General features: G+C 40.0%; 1 protein-coding gene and 1 long non-coding RNA gene across 8 annotated transcripts; one reads left to right on the top strand and one right to left on the bottom strand.

The window, feature by feature from the left end:
• Positions 1-107: 107 nt before the first annotated feature.
• LOC113569033 (poliovirus receptor homolog) lies at positions 108-21,463 on the top strand. Of its 7 annotated transcripts, XM_081713473.1 has the most exons (9): positions 108-239; positions 650-812; positions 16,297-16,638; positions 17,067-17,369; positions 18,583-18,691; positions 19,257-19,390; positions 20,537-20,657; positions 20,860-20,908; positions 21,053-21,463. In XM_081713473.1, exons 3-9 carry the CDS (start codon positions 16,512-16,514, stop codon positions 21,116-21,118), a joined length of 909 nt encoding a protein of 302 aa, XP_081569599.1. In that variant the 5' UTR covers positions 108-239; positions 650-812; positions 16,297-16,511; the 3' UTR covers positions 21,119-21,463. The 7 variants fall into 7 exon arrangements, 5 of the variants coding, with proteins under 5 accessions (XP_081569599.1, XP_035379789.2, XP_081569600.1 ...); XM_035523896.2 differs by lacking the exons at positions 108-239; positions 650-812 and adding an exon at positions 14,332-14,818; XM_081713474.1 differs by lacking the exons at positions 108-239; positions 650-812 and adding an exon at positions 15,639-15,821.
• Positions 21,464-22,590: 1,127 nt separating this feature from the next.
• Positions 22,591-26,048, bottom strand: LOC145657578 (uncharacterized). Its single transcript, XR_014123399.1, has 3 exons — positions 25,915-26,048; positions 24,753-24,814; positions 22,591-24,444 (listed from the first exon to the last, which is right to left on the bottom strand). It is a non-coding gene; the product is annotated as an uncharacterized LOC145657578 (long non-coding RNA).
• Between the last annotated feature and the right edge of the window lie 1,381 nt (positions 26,049-27,429).

Here is a 27,429-nt window from a genome sequence, read left to right as displayed (position 1 = left end):
ATGTTCTCTTACACTGAGACATTGTGGTCTGCTTTCAGAGATGTTCTGCTTTCGTAAACCCACTTCCTCTCATCCTCTTTGTATCTGCACACTTCAACAAGATCTCCTCGTTCACACAGTGCTGAATGTGTGTCAGACACTTATTTAATCAAATGGGGAAAAATACTGGCATGTTGGTTTTCACAGTAGGATATTGCATCTGGGTTGCTGCATCGTCATGTTTCTCCCAGCTTATGGAGGTATTTCATTCATGTTCATATGATTTGTTCTGATTAACTGTATGTGCAGCCAATGCTAGTCTTTCATGTGTGAGTGCAACGTGTGTCACTTTTTCTCACTACCACTAAATGAAATATCACTCAGTATGATTAGCAAGTTAAAAGGAGACCCCATATACATAGATAAATATGTGAATCTAAAATTACGCATTACTATTGAGAAAAAAAAAAACAATTGTTCAAGAGCTTGTGTTTGATGTTATGTTTAATTTGATGCATTAGTGCAGTTATTTATCCAGCTATCCGGTAGGACAGGTCTTGATCATCAGAATTGAGTTCTTGTTTTGATTTGATGTCCCATAATTTTGGAACATCTGGCATGATAAATCCATAGTCTGGTATTATACAGAACACTCTCTCTCTTATTTAAGAGGTTTCTTCGGGACGGGGACGATGGTGGATCACTTGAAGCCGGATGGGACGATACAGAGCGTCAGGGAGAGGTTGAAGATGTCGGTGCATACCGGGGCTAGCTGGTCTGCGCAGGCTTTGAGGACTCTACCGCAGATGCTGTCTGGTCCCGCTGCCTTCCTGGTATTCACTCTTTTGAACACTTTCCACACGTCACTCTCCGTGATGATGAGGGCATTTGCCTATGGTGGGCTCTGCGCATGAGCCATTGGCTGCGCTGATAGCACCATTAGCGCTGTTAGCATTAATGCTACTAGATGTAGCCTCGAAGCGAGCGAAGAATGTGTTTAGCTCGTTCGCCAGAGACTCATCCGCGCTCATCAGTCCGGAGCGTGGGCTTCTGAACATAAGTACCAGTTGCGCTTTCAGCAGGGCCTGAACTTCACCTTATGATCAGCTCTATAGCCAGCCAGTGTTTATATTGGGGGAAATTTCCATAAACACAAGCTGTAGATACATTTTGATAAGAATTCTTCTCTCTGGAAATTCACTTTTAAATCTTCATAATAAAAGTGTCATGTTTACAGTTATACAACCCTGGCAAATTTGAGAACATTACAAATTGGACAAATGTTTTTTCATCTCTACAGCTTTAACACTACTGGTATCTTAAAATGTGGTTTATTTGAAAAGTTCTAAACATAAAATTGTGCCATAATATTCTATTTTAATTTCTAATCATAAAAATACCATTTTAAATATTTTCTGGACATATGTCCATAAAGTAAGTACATTTTACCAACAAAACATGTGTCCATAAAATGACTTGGCATGGCAGGTTGAAATGTGACTAAAATCATTGAGGAAAACCAGTAAAAGTGATTTTAGCTTACCTCCCCATCTAAAAACTGTCCCAGTGGTTAAAGTACTTGACTTTTTTCGGAAAGTTGCTGGTTCATCGTTGCCCCTGTTGGGCCCCTGAGCAAAGCCCTTAACCCTCAAGTTGTATTCAGTCATAATTGTAAATCAATTTGGATAAAAAAGCATCAGCTAAATGTTTAAATGGAATGTTTTGGTTCTATATGTCATCACATGATGATGAGTTTAAGTAAAATGAGTGCAGCCCAATTCATACCCAGCAAAATACTCAATGTGTGTTTACCATACAAATAATTAAAATTCTGCCCCTCTCTGCAAAATCATAAAAAGCAAATAAAGTTAATATAAACTAATTAAAAAAAAATTTTGGTTACCTATTTTCAGCCCAGTGTATCCTGAGTTTTGGTTTCGGCCAAGAAACTACTTTGATGCATTATGATTTGTCTTTAAGATCAATCAATAAAACTTTAGTCGTCTACAAGTAGCGATCTACACTACACATACAAAAAAGATTTGTTGCATTTTCTTATTTTTTCAATTGTTTTTACTTTGTCTCTTTCCTCTCTGCTGTAGTTGTTCCTTGGTGAATAAAAAACATCCCATACATTCTCAATTTAAACCTAATTTACCATAGGTCACAATGTAGGATGGTGTCAGTCTGGGTTATGAGGTGAACATGAAAGATGGCTACTGCTCAGTATGACTCATTTTTAAAAAGCAGGTGATGCAACATGTGGTGGTTTCAGCAACACAAAAAATGGCCAAGGTACAAAAAGCATCTCAGGGCTCTCTGATCTTCTGATCTCTACTATTACTATTCTCTCTCTAGTTGTTAACACTGGCTATACCCCATGATGTCTCGTGACGCGGCCAAGGCCGTTTCAGCCACCGCTACTGCCCTGAGGCATGGTAGCAGGCCTGCGGGCACCGGATCTAGTTTGCAGGAATAGTAAGCAACTGGCCTATTTCTGTCTCCATGCCTCTGCAGGAGAACTGATGTCATATACACATTTCATTCATCAACTGTCTGGGTGAATGGCTTGTCTGAATTTGGTATACCTAAGGTGGTTGTGGTTTGAGGGGCCTGTTTTAACCCCACAAATGCTTCCTCTGCCTCTGGGGTCCACTCCACCTTGGTTTGAGATCCCCCTGTTGAGACTATAGCTCTCAATGTGCATAATTAGGAACGAAGGTGTGGCAGTATGAGCATGTTCCTAGGAATGAAAGTAGCTGGCAATTGGTGGTAGGCCTTAGAATGCGAGCGATGGCTGATGAATGGCCAATGCCTTCCTCTCTCCAGAAATCATATGACCCAAGAATTTTACTACTGGCTGTACAAATTGTAGCTTCGACCTAACTGACTCGGTGGCCAGTTTCGGCCAAGTGCATGAGGAGGCGCAAGGAATCTGTTTCACACTGTTCTTGAGTGGGTGCAGCCGGAAGTAAATCGTCAACATACTGCAATTGCATACTGCCTTCCGATAACTGGAGTGGTGCTAGGCTGTCTCTGAGAGCGTCATTATAGTGGGAGATTCACAATACCCCTGACACAAGCGTGTGAACGTATAAGGTTTTCCCTCGAATTGAAAGGCAAACCAATACTGGCTATCCTCATGCACTGGAACACTGAAAAAGGCGTTAGCTAGGTCCACGACAGTGAACCATTTACTATCGTCTGGTATAGATGAGAGGATTGTGTGCGGGTTTGGGATGTTTGGAGCTCTTTGTCTAACTGCTGCATTGACTGTTTGGAGGTCCTGTACAAACCTCCATTCGTTACGACCTGGTTTTTTAACAGAAAATTGGTGTTCGCACTGGCAAATCCGGGCATGGCATTATCACTCCTACGTCCAAGAGGTCTTTGAACACTAATTTAATGCCTTCTATGGCTTCTGGATTCAGGGCATACTGACATTGCTTGGGCCTGTAATCTGACTTGGGTGTGATTTTTACTGGTGCTACCCCTTTAATCAACCTACATCATTCTTCCCTCATGCCCACAACACATTGGGATCCTTTTTTAGGAGGTGGGACTCAAGAGGAGGAAAGCCTGTTCCTGCCATCCCTCATGCTCTTCTACCACCTCTACATGTCTTGTAACCTTGAGGGTAAATTGCACCTTTTGTCTTCTTGTTCACGTGCAGCTTCTCCCTGCTCATAATTTTTCATGCACCTTCTTGTTCTACTCTAACCCAAGGCCCCAAATTTGCCCATTCGAGGCCTCTGGGTTTTGTGATTGACACATGAGGATGTGAGAGTGCCATGGCAAAACGCTCCTTTTTGTGAGTAGGCGGTCCTTCAGCTAGCATCCCTGAGGCTACACACTTCCCCTTTCCCCAATACACACAATCGAGGCAAATGACCTCTCCTGGGAACTCCTTGCTGAACTACTTCTTTTCATACTCATGATCAGGCCCTACGGACACACATGCGGTACAGTGCAGGTTTTCCAATTTCATTACGTCTACCCCTTTTTGTTCGCTTTGTTTGAGAATATCTGACATCTGCACATTAAGAATGCATGGGTGAAATTCTGACCCCCTTCACTTTAGCAAGGGAGAGGGTGTGAGTAATGCTCTAGGGCAATATGTCCAGTGGCCCCTACTGTAGTCAATGTTTTCCCAGATAACAGGACATAATAAACCAAACTTGAACTTGATCTAATTCCCTAACCTGAAATACAGATTTTGCAGTGCCTGAGTCCACCAGGAATGACATAGTATACCCTGCACTGTTAGGGGCAGTTGTGGCAAGCAAGAGTAAGGAGGTGCAGTATACTGCAGACATGAGGGAGAGAGGGTGTGGTGCGTGTGTGCTGGGAGGGTGCGGTGTGCATGATGTGTGTGTATATGTGTGTGTGCTCTTATCTGTAGCTGCGGCTGACCCGTCCCCGACTCTGCCCGTCAGTCTGCTTCCTCTGCATAGCCCCTCTCCTTCCGTGTTTTACAGTCTCTTGTGAAGTGTCCTTTCTTTCCACACGTGCAGCATCGGTCATCTCTTACGCCATCATCCTGCTTGTAGCTCCCTCTCTCTTCCTCTTCCACGGCCTCGTCCTCGACCACGGCCTCTGCCTCTTTGTCCTGCGACAGCTGTTATCATTTTAAATTACAGTTATACACAAACCAACTATTTTGGTCAGAATGGTTGTTGTAAGTGGAGAAGCACTTGACACTATTAAGCACAGTTGAAAGTCCTGTTAAGAATGTTTTATTAATCAATTCATCTTTTGTTATATTATCTCTGTATGTAAGATATTTACCACTTGAAGATATGGAAATTAGGACTATTTAATCCACCTAAGTACAATTAATTTCAGAACCCCTGACCTTTTCAACAGAGGAGGGCAGTTGGTTAAACTGTAAAAGTGAATTTGTCTCTCATCCTTATCAAGTAGTTGTAGTGTCTGTGTACTAAACACATGCATCCATAAACACAGCGAGAACACTGAAACTCTCTTGCGACTGTGGCACACCACAGGAAATTACTTTTTAAGATGCACAAGGATATACATAGATTAAATCAGTGAATTCCTTTATGCCATCAGTAACAGTTTGTAACTATGGCTTACTTGCACACTTTACTTTCAGAGATTTTCCTGATTAGCTGTATTAGCTGTAACTGATGTCTAGTGTTGTTCATTGTGCTTATTCTGAACTCTCACTACTGCTGTTCACTGTGCTTATTGCTATGGTCTATTTAAATCTTTACTATTTGTTTGCATATATTACTTTTTTCATTAATTTTTAGATAGCGATAGCTTTCATGTAAAACCAATATATATATATATATATATATATATATATATATATATATATATATATATATATATAAGTCAATTTTGACAAATTTGTCCACATATTTGTACTTATGAGTATATGCATGAGGCTAATTAAATATATGGATGAGGCTAATTCATTACAACTAGCATTTCAGAAAACACAAATAAAAAGGTGAACTGTTATGCCACTGTTATAACATTGTTAAAATTTCCCAAAATTAAAGTGTTTTCCCTTGTCTCTGTGTAATTAACCAACGCCACTTTCAACAGACACGAACTGCCTGTGTTAGTTTCTTACAAAACCAGCATGAACCCACTCACATGGTGCTCCTGCCTTTTGACTCATTCTCTCTATATGAGGTGCCACTAGCTTAAAAACAATATAATGCAGTCAGAACTCACTGTTACTTCTTATTTTCCTCATACATTTTAGACAAGAAATATGTTTTCCCACATTTCTGAGAATATCATATTGTATTGTTTATTTGGAGTAGAATGTAAACTAGAAGTATAAATAATATGTCTTTCAGCAAGTACACTGCATAGTGTATATCTGAACCATCACTCTCTACGATATTAGCAAATTAACTGCTTTATTAAGACAAACGAACACCATAAGGGTTAACTACATGTATATCTAATTGGTAAAATGTTTATTTATTCAAACATTCATTCACTGTGATCAGTTGGCATAGTTAAAAGACTCTCAATAAGGTATTGCTTTGATCAACAGAAGGAGTTCTCTGTGCTCTGACAAAACAGGTAGTATCTGTTAATAATGTTTAGACATGGCTTTGGATCAGATCTTCTTTCATTTTCACGCACAATAGAAATGGACAGGAAATGTTCTTGGTCAGAGTTTTCCAGTTCTTGTGGCCTCAGCACTACAAGTTAAGAGAATGCTTTGCTCATACACATCTGATTCAACCTGTCTCTTTCTGATTTGACTGTCAAATAAGTGTAGTACTCCTTGGCTATCATCAATGCCGATTTGGACATAAAGAACCACTTAAACCAGTTTGTAAAAAAAAGGAAACGTAAACTACGAGTGCCAAGTCCGTACATAAGTTGCTTCGAAGGGTTTAATAGTACTTGGCACATTTAACAGTTTTCTCTTGTGTTGTGGAATTTTGAATAAACAGCAAGTCAGACGTGATTAAGAGAGTAATTTAATAAGAAAAAGAATAAAATAAATGTTTGGCTCGCCTCAGGTAGGGAGCCCCGAGTATACAAAACCATGGCTAGTTATACTACTCCTGTGCTGTCTTTAACCAATCATCTTTTCTTAAGCAGCTCTTCTTTCCTTTGTTGCTGTGGCTATAAGCCAATCGGCTCTCGGCTTGGTTTTTCCCACAAACCAACCCAAACTGACTCCAAACAGTGTGGGTTGTGTGTCAAGTTGACCTTGATGTTAACAGTTCCTGATACATGTTCAACTTAATCAGCAACAGGCGGATACAAATGTGCAAACAGCATTATTAATTTACGAACAAAAGGATCAGTGTGATTTTATATGAATCACATAATACATAGTTTCGTATCATTTTCCATCACATCTTGTTTAGAATTTTCTCTTGGTCATGAACAGACTTAATCAGTAGTCTAGACCTGTCAATGACGTGCTTATTTTGTTGAGGGTTTTTTGTGTGTGTCCCCTTATTTCTCTTCGCTTCAAAGGCTTCTACAGTAACACCATGTCCATCCCTACGGACAATGAAAGTTGAGTTGTATAAAATAGCAGTTCATCCTTAAACGGTGTAGGAGGGAAAAGGAGATTGGAAATCTTAAAAAAAAAAAAACAATTATTATTTAAGGGTTCTACAACTCATCCATTGCCGGTTCCCAAGCGCCGGATGCGAAAGGAGGAGGGTTAGGCGCCGGGCCAGCAACCCGGCCCTGTAGAAACTTCTACCGCTATGGAAACAACAAGCAAATATTCTAAACGATCCCATCAGCAAAGAGGACCTGGCTCTAACTTGATGATGCTGCTGGAGCAAACCCCCGAGGGTGTCCAACGCCCGATGCAGACCGGAACCTTCGATGCAAAAATGATTTCCAAATTAGGCACCTGGAACGTTAGAACTCTCTGCAAAAGTGGGAACTACAATCTTGACATATTGGGCATCTCCGAAATGCATTGGACTGGATCGGGAAAGATCGTAAGTGATGGCAAATCAGTCCTGTATTCAGGACATGAGGAGCACCATATTCATGGTGTCGGATTGGTGCTTAGTAAAAAGGCATCATGTGCACTGCTTGGATGGAGACCTGTCAACGATCGCATCATCACGGTGCGATTTCAATCAAGACACGCTAAAACTTCCATCATCCAAGTATACGCTCCAACCGAAGACTCCGATGACGATCGGAAGGATATGTTCTATGGACTGCTACAAGACACCATTGGTCCACACAGTTCGGGGCTACAAACCAACGATAATGGTGAATGACTTCTATCCTTTAGCAATATGAACAATTTCTGCATTGGTAACACATACTTACGACACAAAAACATCCATAAGAAAACCTGGCGATCGCCGGATGGAGCCACATACAATGAAATTGACTTTATCTGTATCTCCTGGCGATGGCGTTCAACACTGTTGGACGTCAGAGCCTATCGCGGAGCGGACGTTGGATCGGACCATTATCTCGTATGATCCTCAATTCGGTTACGGCTCAAGCAGAGAGAACAAAAGCAACGACAACGTCCTTACGCTGTGGAGAAGCTGAAAGATCCTGCCGGAGTCCAACAATTCCAACTGTAGTCGAGAAATCGGCTCGAGCTACTCCAAGATGCGGGCGACCTCGACGAATACTGGATGGCATTCAAACAAGCAGTCATAGAAACGGTAAAGGAAACCGTGGGTCGCCGACGCGGGACACAGAAAGAATGTTGGATACGGGACCCAACTTGGAGCCTGATTGACGAAAGGAAAATCGCAAAATGCCAATGCGAACAGGCAAAAGCTGACCCTGACAAGGAAACCACAGCAGAGCGATATCGGTAACTGGATAGGGCAGTCAAACGAAGCTGCAAATCTGACAAGAAGGCATGGTTGGAATGCAAAGTAGCCGAAGCACATGAGGCGGCTAGCAAGAATGACAATAAGACGCTGTACCGCATTGTACGAGAGTTGACTGGGGCATGGAGCAACTCAAGTGCACCCATCAAAAACAAAGACGGGGTGTTTCTGCTCACCAGAGAAGAACAAGACTCGTGCTGGGTAGAACACTTCAAGGAAACCTTGAACCAGCCCACCCCTGCCAACACCTATGACTTTGGCGCCACACCGCCACCTCCAGACCTGGTAGTTAATCTTGATCTAATCACTATCGAGGAAACTAAGGTGGTTATTCGAACACTCAAAGTCAACAAAGCACCCGGCCTAGATGAGATAGCACTGGAAATGCTAAAGCACGGTGGAGACGCAATTGCAAACACCCTCACAGTGCTGTTCAACAAGTGCTGGCAAGATCAGAGCGTCCCAAGTGACTGGAGGAAAGGAGTAATCATGAAACTCTCCAAGAAAGGCAATACCGCCGATTGCAACAATTGGCGTGGCATTACACTCCTCTCGGTTCCTAGGAAAGTCTTCTGTAGCGTTCTATTACGGCGCATACAACATGCAGTGGACGAAATTCTCCGGGAAGAGCAAGCCGGATTCAGAGCAGGCCGATCGTGCAGTGAGCAGATTTACACGCTTCGTAATATCATTGAACAGTGCATCGAATTCCAGCGCCCCCTGCTCATCAACTTTATCCACTTCAAAAAGGCTTTTGATAGCGTCCACAGGGGCTCCTTGTGGAAAACTTTACGAGCCTACGGCATTCCACAACGGTTTGTCAATGTCTTCCAGAACCTATATATCAGCTCTAGCTGCTGCGTCAGGACACACGATGACTACACAGACTTCTTCAACATCGAAACCGGAGTCAAGCAAGGATGTATCCTGTCGCCAATTCTCTTTTTGCTCGCAGTCGACTACGTCATGAAAAAGGTGATGATGAGCCCAGTGACTGGAATCCCTTGGACAAATGGATCTCATCTCACTGATCTCGATTTCGCAGACGACATTGCCTTGCTAACGAATACAAAACCGGCTCTACAATCCATGACAACATGCCTTGAGGGCGAAGCGAAAAAGGTTGGCCTACACATTAACACAGACAAAACCAAGGTCATGCGGGTGAATCGTCAAACGAAGGTGCAGATAACTATTGGGCAGCAAATGGTGGAGGACATCAACGAGTTCACATATCTCGGCAGCATAGTATCCAATAATGACGGTGGCTCAGAAGCGAATGTTCGATGTAGGATCGGAAAGGCGGCGGGTGTGTTCCAGCATCTACGCCGCAACTGGTCCTCAACAACAATCAATACAGGAATCAAAATGCGTCTGTACTCCGCGATTGTCATCCCAACCACCATTTACGCCAGTGAAACCTGGAGGAACACAAAGAGCATCGCTCAGAAACCAAACGTTTTCCATCAACGGTGCCTCCGCCAAATATTGGGTACCTCATCAGGGCTGGGCTGGGAATTAACTTCAGCCCTGGGTTTCTTTCTAGAGCAGCCCCTTACAATCACAGCAACAATGAGCTTCCTTTCAGCTCTCAAACAAGTGGTGCAGTTTAATTTATCTGTATCTTGAAGGTTATTTTTTTGTTGCACCATTTGTAAGTCAGTAATTTGTGTACTGTCCCTTTAAATTACATTTACGTAAAAGGCGTGTGCACGTAGGCCACGCAGAGTTTTGGTTTTGTGCTGTACATGACGGTTGGCTGGACCCAGCAATTATTTACTTCTTTAGTAACGCGTTATGAGCTTTGGATGTTTTTACCAGTGATATGAATTTTACGTCATGTCGTTCACTCCTACTGCAATGCTTCGAATCTTTTAAGCAAATTTACATTTACATTTATGGCATTTAGCAGACGCTCTTATCCAGAGCGACTTACAAAAGTGCTTTGTCATTTACTCATAGAATATATCCAAGTACAGTATAGTAGGTTAGAATTAAACATACCAATGAACTAGAATACTGTAGAATACAGGGATGAATGCTGATACCTAGAAGTGCAAAATACATAAGATCTATCTTAAACAATGATAAGTGCTATAAACAATAAGTGCTAGAGTTTGTTATAAAGCATAAATAGTGCCCTACAATAAGTACTAAATTAGTCAGTCAATAAGGGAGCAGTGTCAGTTATCCTTTAAATATTTTGCAAATAGATGGGTCTTCAGTCTGCGTTTGAAGACTGCAAGGGACTCTGCTGTCCAGACAGCAAACGGGAGTTCATTCCACCATCTTGCAGCCAGGACAGAAAATAGTCTCAATGCTTGTCATCCGTGAGACCTGAAGCAAGGTATTTCAAGCCGAGCCGTACTTAAGGTTCGAAGTACTCGAGGTACAGATCGGGCTTTGACCATTGACCACATGTATGAAGGAGCTGGTCCATTTTTGGCTTTGTAGGCAAGCATCAAGGTTTTAAATCTGATGCGTGCAGCTACAGGGAGCCAATGAAGGGAGCGCAGCAGTGGACTAACGTGTGAACTTCAGAAGATTGAATTATGTATTTTCAAACATATCTTCTGCTTCATATCGTGCTGCTGCATTCTGGACAAGTTGTAGAGGTTTGATGGCTCTTAGAGGAAGACCAGCAAGTAGCGAGTTGCAGTAGTCTAGCTTTGAGATCACAAGAGACTGCACAAGCACCTGGGTAGCTTCCTGCAAAAGAAAGGGTTGAATCCTTCGTATCTTACAAAGGAGGAATCTGCAAGACCGGGTTAGATTAGAAACATGAGTTGAGAACGACAACTGGTTGTCCAAAGTTACGCCCAAGCTACGGGCAGCTTCGGATGGTGATACCAGGGAGTTCTCAAAGGAAACAGTGATGTCATGGTAAGGGTTGAGAGTACCTGGGATGAACAGAAGCTCAGTTTTACTGGGGTTGAGCTTCAAGTGGTGAGCTGTCATCCATGACGCAATGTCAGTGAAGCACGCCGAGATACGTCTGGAGACCTGCGTGTCAGAGGGTGGAAAAGTAAGAAATAATTGAGTGTCATTGGCATAGCAGTGGTAGGAGAAACCAAGAGAAGATATTACGTCACCAACAGAATGAGTATACAAAGAGAAGGGGGTCCAATACTGAGCCTTGTGGAACACCAGTAGAGAGTCTACGTGGTTTGGATGTGGATCCTCTCCATGTCACCTGATAGGACCGTCCATCCAGATAGGGCTGAAACCATCTCCAAGCAGAGCCAGTCACACCAAGCCTGAAAAGAACAGAGAGAAGAATGTTGTGGTTTACTGTGTCAAAGGCTGCTGAAAGGTCTAGAAGAATCAAAACAGATGACTGTTTGGCAGCTTTAGTGGCATGAAGTTTTTCAGTCACCGCTATGAGGGCCGTTTCTGTAGAATGTGCTGGTTTGTAGCCAGACTGATTGGGATCATGCAGCTGGTTCTGGGTGAGAAAAAGAGACAATTGATTATAAACTGCTCATTCAAGGGCTTCTGAGAGGAAAGCGAGAAGTGATACCGGTCTGTAGTTGGTAACGCTGGAGCTGTCAAGTGTGGCCTTCTTGAGGATTGGTACCACCCTGGCGGTTTTGAATGCAGTAGGAAATGCCAGGGCGTTTTCAGTCCTATTGGCTAAATTAAGTACCTGCCATGCCAAACCATTAATTTTATTAAGGGCTGCAGTAGTTCCTCCTACCAGGAACAAACTCTAACCTATGTTTGCTCCAGGGTCAGTCCATGGGTTGGCCATTACATACCCACCATACCTATTAGGGGTGCCAATAATTATAGACCTTTTAGCACTGCCTGATGTCGACTGCGAATGTGTATATATGACCAGAGATGGGATAGTTAATGCTGGGGTACAACATCCTTTCCAGGGAAATTGATGACTGGTATTATTAACAATCAAAGTGGGTAGGCTGGAGTATGCCATCCTACCGCATATCCACATGATAGCTGTAGATGCTCAAGTGCCCAGGATCACAGGGCAAAGAGACGGTGTGCCTGTTATATTATTTATTGTGCATCTGCCCAGTCCCACGCCTAATGCCCATACCTCGTTTTTACATGGCATGTGGCCTAAAAATGGACCATCAGGTAAGCCTGCAGAACACAGACAAGGTGGTACCTGTCACAGGTAATACTGGTAGGGACATATTTCTGAATTGAGGTAATACCATTTACTAATGTCAATGTCGCAGTCTGTCCTGTGGTCCGGCCATGAACCACCATCCAAGGCCCATGCGGGGAGATTACCAATGGCAGCTACTGCCTTAGATACATTTAGCATATAATTAAGTGCTGCTGCTGTAACATCATCTACCGAGGCTGGTACCCATGGTGTATGGAATGCTTGACATTCCAGAGGCTCCGCCTCTCCTGCCGCTACCAGGGAGACCTCACAAACTAAATTGCCATTACATTGTTGTTGATGACTCTGAAAGCCCACTATCCCCCCTTTTGTACCTTTCGAGACTGAAAATAATGCCAATATTATCACACTAATGGCGCCCGTTATTCCTATAGTAAAGTTTTGCATGCACTTATCAGGAAAACAAGGAGAGAAAGGACCAAAGAGTCTGCAAAGGGATGTTGATAGATATCCTAACTGCCTATCAAGTTATAATACCAATGCTAAAGTGTACAGGGCCAAGGAGTAATTCGTTGGTGTGTGGTGCAGCCGAGGAGCAGGCCTTCAGCATGAAATCATATAACAAATTTTGTACTCTATGTGAATGTGTTAAGGTGCATTTGGCTTGTTGGATGCGTTAGCTACTGGTGATTTCTTCAGTCAGCTGGCGTGTATCTACTGTGCTGATCCCGATGTTAGCACATCGGTTCGGGTCACTGCGATCACGGTTGTTGGGGGTCCGTACGCAGCTTCGCCAACTTTCCGAGGGTTCAATGATTTGACCAAAAGTATCATCTGGAATAAATGGAAGAGTAGGCTTGTCTGTGGGAAGAGGGAGAGCGCAAGAAACATTACCATACACGCTGTTCAGTTTCTCAATCAACATTTGGGTGTAGTCTGCCAAGATCACGTCCATGTCACCTGAATGAGAAACACTTGGGTTACCTCTGACCCATGGAGTGGTAAATGGTCTACCAAAATTGACCTCAAATGGTGACAATTTGGTGGTGGCACTGGGCGTCATTCTGATCTCACATAACACTGCTGGCAGTAGATCTATCCACTTCTTTCCTGTTTCCATCATTGCCTTTGTTAACCTTTCTTTCAAGGTACAATTCATTCTCTCAACAATGCCAGATGACTGAGGATGATGAGGGATGTGAAACCTCCAGCCAATAGTTAGGTAGGTGCATAGTTTCTGAGTTACCTTGGAAATGAAACAGGGTCCCTGATCTGAATCTATTACCTGAGGCACACCATACCATCGGCATTGTCTCCTTGGCTAGCTAGGATTTTAACCACAGTGCGGAAAGTCTTCCTTAGAACAAAGAAACGTCTCAGTCCACTTGGAAAACCTGTCTACAATCACCAAAGGGTACTTCAACTGAACACAAGGTGTCATGTGCGCAAAATCTATCTGTAGACACTGCTTCTAGCACATTTACAAAATTTGACAAATTTGATACATGTAAATAAATTTGCTATAAAAAATAATGTAGGCCAATCTTAAATCATGTTACATCAACAGTTAGTCTGTATTTTGCATACAGTATAGTATTCAGTGGTAATGGGGTTATTATAAAATTAGGTGAATGTTTTATAAGTAGATGTTAAGAAAATCTTATGTGATGATTATCAGATCAGGGCTGGGTTTCCCAAAAGCACCATAAGCAAAGATAATCTTTAAACTGTATTATACGGAACACTCTCTCTCTTATTTAAGAGGTTTCTTCGGGACGGGGACGATGGTGGATCGCTTGAAGCTGGATGGGATAATACCGAGTGTCAGGGAGAGGTTGAAGATGCCGGTGAATACCGGGGCTAGCTTTTCTGCGCAGGCTTCGAGGACTCTGCCGCAGATGCTGTCTGGTCCCGCCGCCTTCCGGGTATTCACTCTTTTGAACACTTTCCACACGTCACTCTCCGTGATGGAGGCATTTGCCTATGGTGGGCTCTGCGCATGACCCGTTGGCTGCGCCGATAGCACCATTAGTGCTGTTAGCCTTAGCGTTGCTAGATGTAGCCTCGAAGCGAGCGAAGAATGTGTTTAGCTCATTCGCCAGAGATTCATCCGCGCTCATCAGTCCAGAGGGTGGGCTCCTGTAGTCCGTGATCGTCCATAGTTCCTGCCACAGGCATCTAGAACCATTCTACTGGAACCGTGACTCTACTTTCCTCCCTTTCCTCTCTCACCACCCCGAGTTCAGAGCCTCGTAGATGGTTTCGTCCACCCAGAGCTTTTGGTTGAGCTGCATCAGGATATGTCCCAGTCCGCGTTATCCAGAGCAGCCACCATCTTAAATGATGTATTTTCAAACATATCTTCTGCTTCATATCGTTGTGTCCACTCTACGCCACGGCAGAATTACAGGTAAGGGTACTCTTCGTAACCTGTGTTGACCAATTTGTCAAGTTTCGCATTATCCAGGCGTTCCTATGTTATCAAACTAACGCTTCCTAAACGAAGAGAAACAATGACTGTTTTTGAAGAACTTTGGTGTAGGCCTGACCAAATAGGTGTAGTACTCCTTGGCTTTCATCATTGCCGATTTGGATATAAAGAACCACTTAAACCAGTTTGTAAAAAAAAACAAAACAAAAAAAAACGTAAACTACAAGGGCCAAGTCCGTTTATAAGTAGCTTCGAAGGGTTTAATAGTACTTGCCACATTTAGCAGTTTTCTCGCGTTTAGAATTTTCTATTGGTCACAAACAGACTTTATCAGTAGCATAGACCTGTCGTAGAAGTCAATGAAGCGCTGGAAACATGTTATTTTTTTGAGGGTTTTTTGTGCGTGTCCCCCTATTTCTCTTCGCTTCAAAGGCTTCTACAGCAACACCCACACCACAGTCATCCCTACGGACAATGAAAGTTGAGTTGTATAAAATAGCGGTTCATCCTGAAACGGTGTAGGAGGGAAAAGGAGATTGGAAATCTTTAAAAATATATATTTAAGGGTTCTACAACTCATCAGGGCTGGGCTGGGAATTAAATTCAGCCCTGGGTTTCTTTCTAGAGCAGCCCCTTACAATCACAGCAACATTGAGCTCCCTCTCAGCTCTCAAACAAGTTGTACAGTTTCATGCATTTCTCTGAATCTTGTTGAAGGGTTTCTTTTTGTGTGTCATTTGTAACGGTCAGTAATTTGTGTACTGTCCCCTTAAATTACGTTTACGTAAAAGGCGTGTGCACGTAGGCCACGCTGAGTTTTGGTTTTGTGCTGTACATAACGGGCATTGCTGGACCCAGCTCTTCATTTATCATTATTTACTTCTTTAGTAACGCGTTATGAGTTTTGGATGTTTTTACAACTCATGTATGAGCTATCAACTGTACTCCTGGAGCGAGCCTGTGTCACGTGGCGAATAAACCAGCAAGTTTACTAAAATAACTAAAATAACCCTAACTCCAAGTCTTACATATTTCAGCAAATCAAGATTTTGTAACGCAGTTTACTCACTCTCGTCTTTTGATTTTATAAGTTAAGGTTTATTACAATTTATTTCTTTTGAAGGGCATATAAAAGTTATTACTATGAATCTATTTTGGGGGGTATTTTTGTGATAGGATATCATCTGTATAATGGAAAATGCCAGTGATGTGAATTTTACGTCATATCGCTCACTCCTACTGCAATGCTTCGAATCTTTTAAGCAAATAGAACACAAGTCTTATCATGAAGTGTTACTGCTTAAATTATGTAAAGTATTGCTTTTTGATTTACTAATTAAGTGCACATATTTGGATATCTTACTGTGTGTTCTACCTGGCTTTACCTAATGCCATTTTAGCATGTACCTAATGTTTTATAGAAGTGTTTTCTTTCTTTTTCTTTCTTTTATGTACAGCTGTAAGAGTCATTGGAAGGAGTGTGACCATTCAAGAAGGAGGCAGTGCCACATTGTTCTGTCAGCTGATTGATACAGTGGAGGAACTTACACAGATTACATGGCAAAAAAGAACACGGGGAAAGCCAGAAAATAGGAACTTTTTTGTCATCAGTCCAGATGGCATAACAGAACATATAAATGGACTAAAAGACAGAATTGATTTTATAGGGAACATGCAAGAATGTGTTGGCTCAATTGCTCTGAAGAATGTTTCATTACTGGATGAAGGAATATATACATGCATCTTTAACATATTCCCAAGTGGGCCATTTGGGACAGAGATTAAGCTCACTGTGTTGGGTAAGACTTGTTTTTTCACTTTTGTTGTCACTTTATTGGATATTGTTAGCTTGCAAGTAGCTGCATTGCATAAACAGAATATTACTAGTAGTCCCAATACAAGCAAGTTTTCAGTTGCCAGGCAGATAACAGGCTTTTTACAAACAGTATTTGTAGTGTTACTCATCGTGACTCATGTTTGTTAGAATATAGGAATGAATACCTAATTGTCCAGTTCATGTATTTTAGTGTTGCTATAGAATATAACAATGTAATATATGTTGCAGAAAGTATAAAAGACCAGTATGCATTTAAAGTTTATTTGGTAGGCCTTATAGCATATAGAAGGACCATAAAGTTCAACTTTAAATTGAATGGTTACATGTATATTGTATTACTATTATATTTTGTCAGCAACTACGTTTTTTTTTCTTTCATTTCAATTTTAGTTCCGCCTGTTGTCAGTGTCGGCCCTGTGATAATTCCTGTTGCTGGTGATGGTAACGTGACCTTGGCGACCTGCACTGCAGCCAAAACAAGGCCTGCAGCAGAAGTGTCATGGCTCTTGGCTCTGAACACCTCTGTGAGAGTAGAGACCAGCCTGTCTCTGCAAACCGATGGAACTTACACTGTTACAAGTCATTTGATTGGTGTAGCATCCAAAGAACTTAACCAGCAGAAGGTTCATTGTTTGGTGAACCACATGGCCCTGCATACAGAACTGGTACTGGACTACACAATAGTAATCCATTGTAAGTAAAGCACTTAACCAGCAGAAGGTTCAGTGTTTGGTGAACCACACGGTCCTGAATACAAAACTGGTACTGGACTACACAATAGTAATCCATTTTAAGTAAAGAACTTAACCAGTAGAAGGTTCAGTATTTGGTGAACCACATGGCCCTGAATACAAAACTGGTGCTGGACTACACAATAGTCTCATTATAAGAAAGCTGTCATAGACATAGAGCATATTCTTAACACTGGAACTGCACACCATGATTCTGACTATAATGTGATTTGCTAATTGTGAACATATCATTGAAGGCTGTAGTATACTATTGAACCCTCTAACAAATGGCTTATTTTTATTGTGTTCTGTATGTCAGATACAAGTGAGTGTTTTGCAGAAAAACTGCATTTACAAAATTTGATAAATGTAAATATATTTGCTAAATAATGTAGACCAATTTTAAATCATGTCACATCAACAGTTAGTCTGATGTTTTACATTTTTTACAAAACATTTTAGGCAAATTTATTTGTTTAGCTTTCCTGATGTGATAGATTTATTTCTTTCCTGTCTGCATGAAGCACTTTGAATGCCACTTTCTATGAAAAGTGCTTAAGCAAAAAAATTAAAAAATAAATTTATACAGTGAGAAAAAAATCATTTAAAAGGGCAGATTAAAAACAGTCCAGGTCCTTTAGGTAGCATTACTGGTTTATATTGACACAAACCCACAGTTGTGCTTTGGTATGAGTCATATTCTCCAGGTTTTCTATTGGAAATAATGCAAAGTCTACCCTTGAAAGGGAAAAAAAATTTTTTATACTAATTCAATTACATTTCCATAAAAATGTTGCCTCATAGTATCAGCAGGATTTTCAAAACTATATTGGCATTTGCAACACAGCATGCAGCCATGTCAGAAGGTAAAATATATGCAATATATATGCAATATATGCAAGTATATGCAAGTCAAACTAAGATCATTCCTACATATGTATGTGTCTACCAGGGCCTTCATGTAGGGTACAGAATTTAAAAATGACAAATGTTTGCCAATTAAAAGAATCTGCTGAGAGTAAATACCCACAGAGGTGTCGTCTCCCCCCCCCCCCCCCCCAGGTTATTTACAATTAGACTTTCTTTCTTTGAATTAGATTTCTTTTCAATGTGTGCAGTTTTCAAGCTACCTTTTTACATTTTTATTAATATTTGTTCTGCTTTTCTTTTTTCAGATCCTCCTCAGGTTGCTTATATTTTATCCGTTGGTAAAGCAACAAAACATCAAGAATTTCTCTGTGAAGCAGATGGCAATCCAAAACCAACAACCTTCACCTGGAGGAGGTTAGTAGGGCTTCTTGTATACCAATGGTAGCTGCAGCTATAGCATTGACACCTGTCACAGATTATCAAATGTAGAAACATTAGTAAAAGGTAGCTGTGCTCACTGTTTGGTTGAGCTACAAAAGAAATCTTTAGTCATTAAATGCTAATAATATACCATTTTTTAAATTTTTGCAAGGGTTTTTTCTTCATTCTTGCTGATTGTCATGTCTGACAGTCCTCAAACTGCATATTCAAAACAGAGAGCCAGGAATGAGACAAAAAGGCAGTGACCGAGTAACATGCAGGAGATCAAACAACCAGGCAGTAATCCAGAAGAGACTTGACCAAGAGAGCAAACAATAAAATGTCTATAGACAGTACCCAGGAAAGGAAACAGACCAAAACTGCTCAGAAACACAGAATAAAACAAGAGCTTACAAAGGAAAAGTCATAGGTGGTAAATATATACCGCCAAAATAACAAATCAGGGAACAGGTGAATATAATTAGAAAACTGGAGGTCTGGATCTATATATGGTGGTTTGATATACATACACACAATAATTTGTTTGTTTTACTGACAGGGTGAACATCCAAGTTGATGATAAAGACAAACTTCTAATCCCACTATCTTCTGACCATAATGGCTTGTATGTCTGTGAAGCTTCAAACCAGTATGGAAGTGTCACAGGATCTCTCTATGTATATGTTAATAGAGGTGAGTACCATTTGCACATTCAGCAGGGCCTGAACTTCACCTTATGATCAGCTGTATAGCCAGCCAGTGTTTATATTGTGGGAAATTTCCATAAACACAAGCTGTAGATACGTTTTAATAAAAATTCTCCTCTCTGGAAATTCACTGTTTCACTGGAAAGTCCTCATAGTAAAAGTGTCATGTTTACAGTTATACGAGCCTGGCAAATTTGAGAACATTACAAATTGGACACACATTTTTCATCTCTACAGCTTTAACACTACTGGTATCTTAAAATTTGGTTTATTTGAAAAGTTCTAAACATAATCATGCCATAATATTCAATTTTTAATTTATAAATCATAAAAATACCATTTTAAATATTTTCTGGACATATGTCCATAAAGTAAGTACATTTTACTGACCAAAAATGTGTCCATAAAATGACTTGACATGGCAGATTGCAATGTGGCTACAATAATTGAACAAAACCAGTAGAAATGATAGCTTACCTCCACGTGTAAAAAGAAATGTCCCAGTGGTTAAAGTACTAGACTTTTATTTGGAAGGTTGCTGGTTCAAACCCTGCCACTGTTGGAGCCCAAAAGTTACACCAGATTTCCCTTCCTCCTCATTACGGAACCTAAAAGCCCTTTACCCTCAAGTTGTATTCAGTCATAATCGTAAGTCAATTTGAATTAAAAAAGCATCAGCTAAATGTTTAAATGGAACGTTTTGGTTTTATATGTCATCACATGATGATGAGTTTAAGCAAAATAAGTGTAGCCCAATTCATACCCTGCAAAATACACAATATGTGTTCTGCCCCTCTCTGCAAAATCATAAAAAGCAAATTAATGAATATAGTTAATTAGTTAATATTATTTATTTGTTTGTTTGTTTGTTTAATTTATTTATTTTGGTTACCCATTTTCAGTCCAGTGTATCCTGAGTTTTGGTTTTGGCCAAGAAACTATTTTGATGTATTATTACTTGTCTTTCACATCAATCAATAAAACTTTAGTCATCTACAAGCGGCGATCTGCACTACATATACAAAAAGATTTGTTGCATTTTCTTATTTTTTAATTTTTTCTTTGTCTCTCTCCTCTCCGCTCTCCTTTTCTACCCTTATTATTTCCTCCTCTTATTTCCTCCTCTATGTAGAATCCACATGGACCACTGTGGTTATTCTGGGAATTATTCTGGTTACTATTCTACTTTTTCTTTTGTATTTTTTTCGTAAGCGCTTGTTCACACATCTCGTACAGCTATGGAGAGGAATTCAGTAAGTTTGTCAATTTTGAATATAAAGTAGACTGTTTTTCTTTTATTTTGGCATTCCTATATTTGTGTTCTTTTGCATCTTACTACCATAAAATGTTCATTTATTTTGTTCTCTAGTAACGTTAATAACACATTCCCAAAATAATTCTCGTTTTAAGACATAGCAAATGACAGGTGTTACACTAATACGAATGCATCCACAGCCATGTCGACCGCGACCGTGACCGTGTGCCTACTCAGTCACCCTCGCAGGTGAGTTTAAAAGATGCTCATTTTAATCCACACGATTTTAATCCACACGATTTTAATCCACACGATTTTAATCCCCACTCTTTCATTGTTACTGTTGTGGTGTATTATCTATAATTACAGTGCCATCAATGTTCTTTTTCTCAGAATACACGTTCAGAAAGAACAGAGGAGCAACAACTTGGAGCATGTTACACTCCTGGACTGCTGTAGTGTGCTCTTGGTCCAGTTCGGGATTTAGGACTGTCTGTGCACTTCGCTGCTGGCCTCGCTCTTCCTTGAGTGATTGCTGTGGCTTATATAAGGACCCTGCAGGAAGAAGACAGCGGCTTGCCCAAGCTCCTCCTTGTACTGGTGGTGATTTGTGAGTTTGTTATTTTTGCTGTGCTTACCTTGTCTTGTGATATCCCTAGTTAGCTTGTGCTTGTGTTTGTGTATGTGTAGATCTGTATGTGAGCATTAAAATGCATTAAATTGTTCAAGATGACCTTATACTGTTTCACAGACATTTAATATTCTGTAACTTCCTTTGGGATCAATAAAGTTTTCTTAAAATTATATTAAGTAACTGAATATTTTACCATTATTGGGTTGATGTTAAGCTTGATCACATACAGTTTCAATTGTTCGACAAAAAATTAAGAAATTTAAGTGTAGATACATACTGTGCATGCATCACTTCATCAGTGGTAGTTGTAATGTCACTGACATCAAAGTTCAGGTGTCTTTTTGAGGCTTCACATTATAACAGGGTGGGTAACAATTTCATTGTCATACAAAATGTAATGATAAAGTACAACATAAATGGTAGAAAGATCTAAATTGTGAAATACCGTGTTTGAACAGGCCCATATTCTGATCTGACAGTTGTCACTGTGTTTGCATGGACACAGGTCAGATATGTATCAGATCTTAAATGACACAAGAAGAGGCCCAAATCTTAATTTGATCGGTGAACCTGCAAATTGGTCGCAAAGATCTCCAAAACATTTCACAAAAGGGCTTTTTGGCCCTTTCTGTCAAGGCTCAAGTGGAATATTTTGGCTGGAGTAATAAATGTCAAATACTGCAAATAACAAAGACAATGCTCTCTTGTCCTCTCTCTGCTGGAAAACAAACTCTGGAAGGAACACTAAATGTTTAAAATGATTTTAGGTCTGTTTTGCCAATTACACATTAAACCTTGTCTTAAACTTCCTGATCTCTCTTTAAAATATGTTTAACTGAAATAGAGTATGAGCGGAGGGGCCTGCAGTGGTGTTGAACCTTGTGGATTTTCAGGAGAACAGTTGCTAAAAGGAGCAGATGTGCAGCTTTATTTGCCGACAACTGTGGACACAGCTGTTCCTTTGGCTATTACTTACCCACACTATCACCAACACAACGCAAAGAGTGTATGGCACCATCAACTTACTATATGCTCCCCTAGAAAAATGACGATTCTTTTCAATACTTCTATTCACAATAATCACAGGTTTATATGTTTTTCACCTTTCTGATGGTGTAAAATAGTTTTGTCTGAATGTTTTGGATAGTTACTATTCAAACACAAAACAACAAAAGATGCTTGTGCTGTAGCTTGCATTTAAATAAAGGATCTAGATCCTCTATGCAAATCCTTGTTTAATCAATAACCAAACCAAACTGTAAAGCAGAGGACAAGCAGTCATGATGACACAGTACTGTATAAGGCAACTGTCACTTTAATATGGCTCTAAGGTAACAGAAATAAGAAATACTATAAAACAATTCACTATAACTAAAAAAAAAAGCAATACAAACCTGTAAAATAAAATTAACCACAAATAAAATTAATTTACTATAATCCTTATATAGTACAGTGTAGTGAAACCTCAATATTCAAATTCAGATCGCCTAGTGTGAGTACATCCAAAGACAAGCACTACTTGACAAGATTTGTCTATGCAGGCTTCTAATTTCACAGAGAAAGCAAGTTGCACAGAGAAACTATGACAGTATCATATGATCATGCATATCCATGTTGGAAATATGATACTGATATGATATTTGAGCATTCTGTGTGATGCTGGGTTGTGTATGGCTAACTGCTGGAACATGAAGCTGCCTCAGACTTCTGTATGTAGTGCTGCAATCTCTGAAAAAATGCTTGCTTATGTGCATTCAGAACTTGGATCATCAACCACGTAGTTTTCATCTGAATAATGTGGCTAAACTGTGAGGTTACATCTTATGGGGGTTTTGTTGTTGTTGTTGTTGTTGTTTTGGTGATATAAAACTAAATCAGTTTCCTTAGCATCGAAAACAAGCTAACATTACCCTGACTGCAGCATCACTGTAAAATGAGAAAGGAGTCACAGTGTTACCATAAACATCTTATCTTTGCAAGTTTTTAAAAATGAATCAAGCAGGGCTAGTCAGTCAAGTAGAAATATGGATGATTAAGAATTGGTTTCAGTTTAAGCTCTATAAAACTTCCAGGGTCCGGACCTGAGTGACTACATAGCTGGCTACGAGCAGGGGCAGATAACGCAGGGGTGGGAAGTCCAGAAAACAAGAAGCTTTGACCCAAAACTGTTAGGCTTTAGAATGACTTCCAACCCTTGCTCATTCCCCTTTACTGCCTCCACCGCGCACACACAGTGAAGGTTGGACTCTACACATACACTACCACTATTACTGAACTATTTAGTCTTCCTTTTGATTGCGTCTTGTTGGTGTCTGGAGGACTAGCAACGTAAGGATTTCATTTAAGGTGTGTGCGCACGTTTTACTAGAAATGTGTGTGCCTGATGATAAGTCTTGAATCTGGAACCGCAAATCTGTTGTCAAATAAATGTGATGAGCATTAAGGGATTAGCAATGATTGACCTTTGAGCAAAGATGGAGGGAGACTAAGAACAACAAAACAAGCAAAAGGGCAGGAGACATTTGGAGGGGAAAACACACATTCAGGTATGCATGTACTACCCTGTGTGTGTTGGGTTATAGTGATGTCTGGAATTGCTGCCCTTGTTTCTGCAGCTATATCAAAGTGAAATTCTTCACCTGAAGTTCGTTCAGTATGCTTCACAGCGATTTAGGAATATAGCTATTCACTCCTCCTCATATTTGCCTTATTAAAATGTAAAATACACCAAACTGGATAGACAGGACGTAGTGTCTCCTGTATATCAAATGTCAGGACACAGGATGCGTTAGAATCTTAGAAGAAAGAGCTTTGTGCGTCTAACTGGAACAGTCACGTTATTCAGTGGCGTTGCAGTGATATTACAAAGTAAGGCATGTGTGTGTCCTTAAGAAGGTTACGGTCTGTAATGTCTGAAGGAACATTTTTGCAGGTGACTAATCTGAAACGCTTATTTCAGCATTTCAGATCACAGGCTTTGGTTACATGTGAGCTCGCATAATATTAACATAGATTCAAGATGTTGAAAGAAAACTGGTAAATACAAAGCTCATGCACGACCAGTGCGCACATAATAGTACATTTACACAACATGGCAACGAAGCGTAGTGTCGCGCTCTGCCTCTCACTTTCCATGTAGCCAAGTGTGGGACTGTGGGAACAAAAGCAGACAGCGAGGATACTTGAGCGCATCTCAACGTCACGCCCGTAGGCAAACTACATACTGAAATCATCGCTGTCTGGTTTTCCTGTACTTATTAGTACGAACACAGACGTGTTGAGAGAATTACTTTAACTGAAAATTATACTCATTAGAATGTTATTGTATATTATTACATCCGTATTAAATGTATGGATATTGTGGGGTTGCATAAAATTAAATGAATGCTAAGCTTACACTAATAGAGAATAATGCGCAGAATGGAATAGGACTAATGCTTGAATTAATAGGCTGCTTACCTTGAAAGAAACTGGGTCACCAGCAAGGCCATCTTCAGTCAACAGAGGAAGACACAGGGCCACTTCACAGTAATAAGGAGCAATTAGCAACACCTGTTCACTTGGCTGCTTTAAGTTCTTACACTGGCTGATGGCTCACTTAATCTATATTGGTCTCCAGCATATGGAGACCTGTAATTGAATCCAGCATGGCCTAAATTACAGTCTTGGCATTTTTGCGACTAAAATAATGAGGCTTAGATCAGCCTACAGTCAATGAAAAAGTTTGGTAAATTCTAGTCTTGGAAATATTGCATATTAGGCTAATATACTGTATGTCTGAAATAAAATTCATTAGCATACATGATATCATACTAAGAGAAGACAGGAAATAGTACTGCTTTGTCAAATTTATATTTAAAAATTTATAAGTACTTTTTTATGTTGGTATGAAATGTTGTTCAGCTCCACTTTAGTGGGCAAATTAGATCACGTATTTAGGAAGGATTCTTGAAATGAGCCTAGTCTCATCAAATGAGGTGAGTCATCACTTCAACAGATTGAGAAAAATCACAGGACTCTTTTACCAACCTGGGCCCCACTTCCCAAATGCTTCAAGAAATAAAGATAATCTTAAATAAGAGAGAGAGTGTTCCGTATAATACCATTTAAAGATTATCTTTGTTTATGGTGCTTTTGGGAAACCCAGCCCTGATCTGATAAACATCACATAAGGTTTTCTTATCATCTACTTATAAAACATTCACCTAATTTTATAATAACCCCATTACCATTGAATACTATAGTGTATACTATATTAGTAGAGCTTAACACAGCAGATCATTTAAATACAGTCTTGTGTAAAGAGGGCCCTTAGTGGTAAATTTAATGAGCGGGATTGTGCCACCAGTTTGGGCAGTACAATTCAACCTTTACCAAAATGGTTATTCTATGTTACATCATCTGAAGCAAGGAAGATGTGACTAGAGGTTTTGAAGTTATTGATCACACCCAGATTAGTAACACCACAGAAACTCTGATACATACAGTCTTTCCTATCAGAAAAAGAAAACATTTGCTTCATTTTAATTAAACCTGGCTCATACCAAATACTCACAGATAATCATGACTGTTTAGGAGATACTGTACTCGGGAGATACTGTTTAGGAGATACTGTACTTACCTTACAGCACATGACACATTTCAGCATGTGTCTTGGTGTGTTAGTCAACATTCTTAGTATAGCTCTCAACTTCAATCTTTGTATATGTTTGGTGTAGCTCAGAGAACATAACATTTAATTTCTGTTACAGAAGACTAAAAAGGAAAGTGGCTTCTGGTCACAGGGAAACAGAGGATGAGTCTGTGAGTTCTTTTTCTCTATACATTTAAATGGAATTATTAAAATATATATATTTAATAAGTGCTACATGCACATAAATATAATTTTACTTTAATATTGTCTAATCATACTAGTATATCTGTAATTAAATAAATCTTCAAGTTAGATTTAGTCATTTATATATATAGTGAATATCAATCACTTAGAATGTTTTGCTGTTGCTCAATACAAAATAAGATAGCAGCGGGACAGGCCACATAAGAATAGGTCATTTTGTTTTTAACATATATAATCAGTGGCCACATTGCAAATGAAATCTACATCTGTACCTACTAAGACAACAACCGAGTTACTGTGTCTAAATATCTTAGGTCTATATACTTATAGATTGTAAGTACCATTTCTTATTTGTTTGTGAAAAGCAACAAACACATGGAAGAAAAAAGAACCGATTTCAAAGCAGTCAATATTTTGAAAGATTCAACTCAGTATATGGAGAAATCCAGAACTGAAGATATAAGAATGCTTACTGGTAAGCACTACACTACACGTCATGCAAAGTTATGTGACACATTTGGTGTAACATCTAGAAGCTCACCAAAGAGAGCAATTGTTATTTATCAGTTTACTATTGAATTCCTCATAGAAATAAAGTAAACATAGAAGAACATATTTTCAGGCATGTGAAAAGTGCCCATAATGTGATCAACACAGAAATGGATTACGAAAAGTTGTAAAATTTACATAATTTATGATATACTTCAACAACCAATTTAATTAGATTCTTAAACATACTTAATTAGAAGCTCCCCGCTTACCCAAGCAAAGGATATGAGAGGTGTACACCTCATAGTTGATGGTCCATGATATTTCCAGGGCTGCACAAAAAAATACAGACAGATGCGGCGTTTAATCAGCACACCCTCCTGTTGATACTGCACTTCAGCTCACGTGTTTGTGTGCTTATGAATGCTCTTGAAACAATATAGTGAATATGTTGTAGGATGTTGCACTTTGCGCTATGAAAAGCTGCAGAATTTACAAAAGCTGCAGAATTTTACAAAAAATGGGACTGGGGAGAGAATATCAATCACAGCCTCTCACATACAGGAAACCTTTAGGCACAAACAAATGCATACATAAAAATAAATAAAGCATGAACTGTATCCCATGAAGTAATAAAATTGTTTAATTGGATCGTATGTATTTAAGATAATTAGCCTATTTATATTGATGGTGCTACATATATATGTATATATATTTCATATTCAGAGGTGGATAGTACATAACTACATTTTCTCAGAATGATCTACTTGTAACGCGTGGTGGCCCGAGTGCAGCAGGGCGTGGAGCAGG

Source organism: Electrophorus electricus, chromosome 4 (assembly GCF_041902795.1).
Source record: "Electrophorus electricus isolate QZ-2024a chromosome 4, ASM4190279v1, whole genome shotgun sequence".
Taxonomy (NCBI): domain Eukaryota; kingdom Metazoa; phylum Chordata; class Actinopteri; order Gymnotiformes; family Gymnotidae; genus Electrophorus; species Electrophorus electricus.
This window is presented reverse-complemented; position numbering and strand designations above follow the sequence as displayed.